The 4,207-nt window shown below is 64.9% G+C and overlaps 1 protein-coding gene across 1 annotated transcript; it reads right to left on the bottom strand.

Annotated features, from left to right (window-relative positions):
* Positions 1–2,019: 2,019 nt before the first annotated feature.
* On the bottom strand, positions 2,020–3,832 carry MNEG_14608 (hypothetical protein; the record flags this gene model as incomplete). The annotated part of the gene is made up of 5 exons (XM_014036920.1): positions 2,020–2,112; positions 2,405–2,501; positions 2,843–3,032; positions 3,309–3,473; positions 3,799–3,832. 5 exons carry the CDS (start codon positions 3,830–3,832, stop codon positions 2,020–2,022), a joined length of 579 nt encoding a protein of 192 aa, XP_013892374.1.
* Between the last annotated feature and the right edge of the window lie 375 nt (positions 3,833–4,207).

Here is a 4,207-nt window from a genome sequence, read left to right on the forward strand (position 1 = left end):
CCTCAGCCTCTGCCCGCCGCGGCGGGGGCTGCTCGGCTGCCGCACCAGCCGGGCGCCCCCGCAGAGACTCGCGCCGCGACGCGTGCTGCCGCTGCGAATCCGGGGATCCTATAGACGTCCCCGCGCCGAGCAGCGACCCGCTGCGCGCCAGGTCGAGGAGGCTGCCGCTGCGGCCTGCACCCGCGGAGCGGAGGAGCGTCTCCACGTCGGGCGGGGGCTCGCCGCCGTCGTAGCTGTCGAGGACGGTGTCGTTTATGAAAGCGATGAACGCGGCGTCGTCGTCGCCCTGCTGCCTGGATTGCGGCGCCGGCGGGAGGGCAAAGGGAGGCATGGGCGCCGGCGCGGGGCACGGGTAGAGGGTTGGGGCGGCGGGTGGAAGGCCAGATGGGGCGCGAGCACAGCAGTGTGCGGGCAGTGCGCCACGTCATGCTTGTCTTATGCGCAGCGGCCATGGCACGGACGGTGCCGTTGCAGGTACGCGAAGAGTACAAAGAGAAACGACAGCGTCCAAGTAATCATGAAAGTTTTGAAGGGTGTGCGCGGCTCACCCCTTCGACCTGCGCGTGCCCAGCCCTGCATCAGCAGAGGGCAGCGAGCCGTTGTGATCCAGAGACGGCTGCTTTCCGGCTTCGACCATACTTCTATTCGCAAGACCGATCCCAGGGGGCGTTCGCGACAACAAAGTAGTGCGTGTGTCACGCTTGCGACATCAATTGGTGTCGATGTGAGCACTTATGATGTGACGGCTCTGAAAACATCAAGAGGGAATGCAACCCTTGCACTTTGCACCCTGGGACGTCCAGCTGGAGTTGAGCGGGCCCGCTGTCGCCGGCTTCCGCCGGGTCTGCTTGAACCGCGCGCCGCCCGCCCATGTGACTCAGTGACCGACCGCGCACCGGACGACACCACACACCACCCTTTGACCGCCAGTGCCTGGCTGAAGGCAGCAATGCACATGCGTGCCTCTGCGGCAAACACCCTTGCCTTCCGAGACTCATGCCCCAGAGTAAGGGGCACCCGCGCCAGTCCCAGCAATTCCTGTGTTGGAAACCCACCTCTGCCAATTGCTTGCCTGCTGTTCTCTCCACTGGGTGGCTGTCCTCATGTGTGGGTAGGACCCCATCGGGTTGATGGAGAAGGGGCGTTCGCCGCGCACATCCATTTCTCAGTTGTGTCGTGGGTCAGTCGCATGACAGGGGAATGCGCACACTTACACATGGATTGACTCATGCCCCCGCAAAGAGAGGTGCGAGAGCCCTCAAAAGAGGGCAAGAGCCCTCAAACGAGGGCAACGGAATGGAATGGGCTGGAAAGAGCAGGCGAGGCAGGGCACTCAACGCGGTGCCCAGCCAAGCTGGGCTACACAGCCATGGTGGGCGACACAACTGGCTGATCGACGCAACGCAGCCCAGTGCGTATGCGAGCGGCACGTGGTTCACAGTCTGCGCACGATTGTGGCTTGAGGGTGCGGGCCTGACATAATACGGGGAGCCTGCACGCCTCTGTTCGCGCGAAAGTGGTGGCGCCTCAATACACGTACATCAAATCGAGCAAGTGCAGTCCTTTCATGTGTTGTCGTGCTCTCAATCAGCACGCTGATAATTTGCCCCCGCGGCTTTTAGGTATTTGGTACATGCACGCGTGAAAAACAGCGCAGCGCGCTCGAGGCTGGGGCGAGCAGGCCGCGGTCCAGGCGCGGCAGGCATGAGTGACGGCAGGGAGTGTCTCACACACACATCATGGCGGCTCTGGGCAGAAAGTGGAAAGTTGCCTTTGCTTTGTCTGAGGATGTGCGCTGCTGTCAAACATGGCCAGGACCTCAGCCGTCCCAGGCAACACCAAGGTTGCGCAGCGACACACTCACACGCCCCAACCAAGCTTTGCACCGCTCACGCGCGCCCCCACCCCCACCCCCCCTCCGCCTCGGCCCTCTCTTCATCTCGCTCGCTCGCTTGCTGGCTCGCTTGTCGCAGACGCGGTCGGCCCCTTGGGGGGCCGGCCCTGGCCACCCAGGGGCCCTCACTCGTCCCACCAGGGGGCCAGCAGGAAGCTCAGCGCCCCTGTCAGGCGCCAGGACCAGGCCAGCTCGTGGTGGCCCGCGTCCTCCTCCACCTGGCAGCAGGATGGGTTGGGCGTCAAAAGAGGCAGGCGTGGACGGGGTGAATCAGGGCTGACGTGCAAGGGGGAGGAGGGCGTGACAGGGAAAGGCATCATTTGCGGGCAGGAAAGGGTGAAGAGGGCGGGCGGGCCTTGCGGCTGGTGGGCCCATGCTGCCTGCAGGACCAAGGGGTTGGGCCGAGGCTGCAGGCGCAGCGCAGGCACCAGGCAGGCGGCAGCCACGCAAGCAGCACGGGGAGAGTGCAAGCGGGCGACCGCGAGCGCAGGGTGAGGCAGGGCCCCGCACCTGGAGGTAGAAGCGCTGCGGGCCGCGCAGGCCAGCCTCCTGCACAGCGTGTGCTGCTTCCTTGTAATAGTGCAGCAGCAGCGCGTCAATCTCATCTCTGTGTGTGCAGGGTGGGGAGGGGTGTTGGTTGGATTATTTTGGTTTGGTCTGGCTTGTGGAAGCGCGTAAGAAGGGGGCCAGGCGCGAGGTTTGGCGTCGGTGGTGGGATTGAGGAGTTGGGGGGCGTACATGGGCGCACAGGTGGGCGCAAGCAGGCACGCCTGCTGCGGACGCTGCGTGCCTGCCTGCCTGGCTCGGGGCACCCAGGACGCAAACAGTCACAGGGTGACACCCACGCAACCCCGCGTCCCTTCGCGCCGCCGCCTGCGGGGCCCGCACGGCTCGCCGCCTACGCCGCTTCCCCTTGTTTGTGTCCACGTCCCCGCCCCCTCGCCTCACCTGACGTGGTCGCGCGTGGCTGAGTACTCCTTGGTGCCGCACCCCATGAACAGGCGCTCAGGCAGGGCCCCGCGGTGGGCCCACAGGTCACCAATGAAGCGGCCCTCCGCGATCCAGAGGGACGGGCTCTCGGCCAGCACGGCGCCGAAGACGTGCGGGTAGTGCATGGCCGCGTACAGCGCGGTCACGCCTGTTGTGATTTGGAGGGAGCAGCGAGATGAGGCAGGGCGGTGAGCAGGGCCAGCAGCGCCCCAAGGGTTGGCAGGGGTGGAGGGAGCGAGGACGGGCGCCGCTGGTTGCATACCCGCAGGGTCGCGCGTGACTGAGACCCGGGCGCCTGGGGCGGCAGGGGTGGTGCGACGTGGCGCAAGTCCCTACGACAGCAGGCATGTGCGGGGCGTGTGCCCTCAGCCTCAACGCCGACGCTGCTGCTCGCCGGTCGACCCCCTGCCCGCGGCCCACGCACCTGCGAAGGAGCCGCCCCCGAACGCGACGCGTGCGGGGTCTGTGGCGGTGTTGAAGGTCGCTGTGACGAGGGGCATGAGCTCCTGGACCAAACGCCGCATGTAGCCCTCGCAGCCGCCGCCGGGCCAGCGCTCCGCATCGCCGCGGAAGCCGCCCTGCCCAGTGCCTGCGGGCACGCGCGTGTGTGTGTAGGCGCCTTGTTGGTTCATGGAAAGCGTTGATCGGTCGCAGTGGCTTAGAAAAGCACAGCACTTTGTGGGTTTGCTCCTGCTCACAATTTGGCAGGCCATACAGGGCACATTTCACTCACAGCCAGTGACTGACAGTCATGCCCTCGTGCGAGCCCCTTCTGCTTGACCAGCTGCACCAATCATGACGTCAATTGTGTGCGCTGTCCTTTGCGTTGTACGTACTTTCAACTCGTCCAGCCACCCCCAGTGAGCCTGTTGTCTTCTGAAATCCCGCCCAGCAGGGCGCCCTTGCCTCCCCACCTGGCTTGTATGGGAGGTAGTTGAAGGAGCGCATTGGGCCTGCGCTGTCGACCGCCACCACAATGAACGGCGGCACCACGCCTCCCTCGATCAGGCCCGCGGCGCAGTGGCCCACGTTCCAGGCGTGACCCTGCGTGGAGGATCAAGTGCGGGGGGCAGGGGCCACCCAACAGGGTGAAGGCAGGTCGGGTGTGCTTGATGGCACTGCCAACATTGGCCGGCAGGCTGCCGATCACCAGCGAATTTAAGGGACAGATGGACACAAGCTGGTCAACCTAGTATAAGCAACAAGTCGACAATTGTACAGGGGGCTTTCACACGTGCTTGCTGACTAAAATATGCCGATTTGTGGTTTAGTCATTGCCTCAGACTCCATTCAACCCACCTGATGAGCGAGCCTGCAGAAAGA

The sequence above is a fragment of the Monoraphidium neglectum genome, assembly GCF_000611645.1.
Source record: "Monoraphidium neglectum strain SAG 48.87 unplaced genomic scaffold scaffold04622, whole genome shotgun sequence".
Taxonomy (NCBI): Eukaryota; Viridiplantae; Chlorophyta; class Chlorophyceae; order Sphaeropleales; family Selenastraceae; genus Monoraphidium; species Monoraphidium neglectum.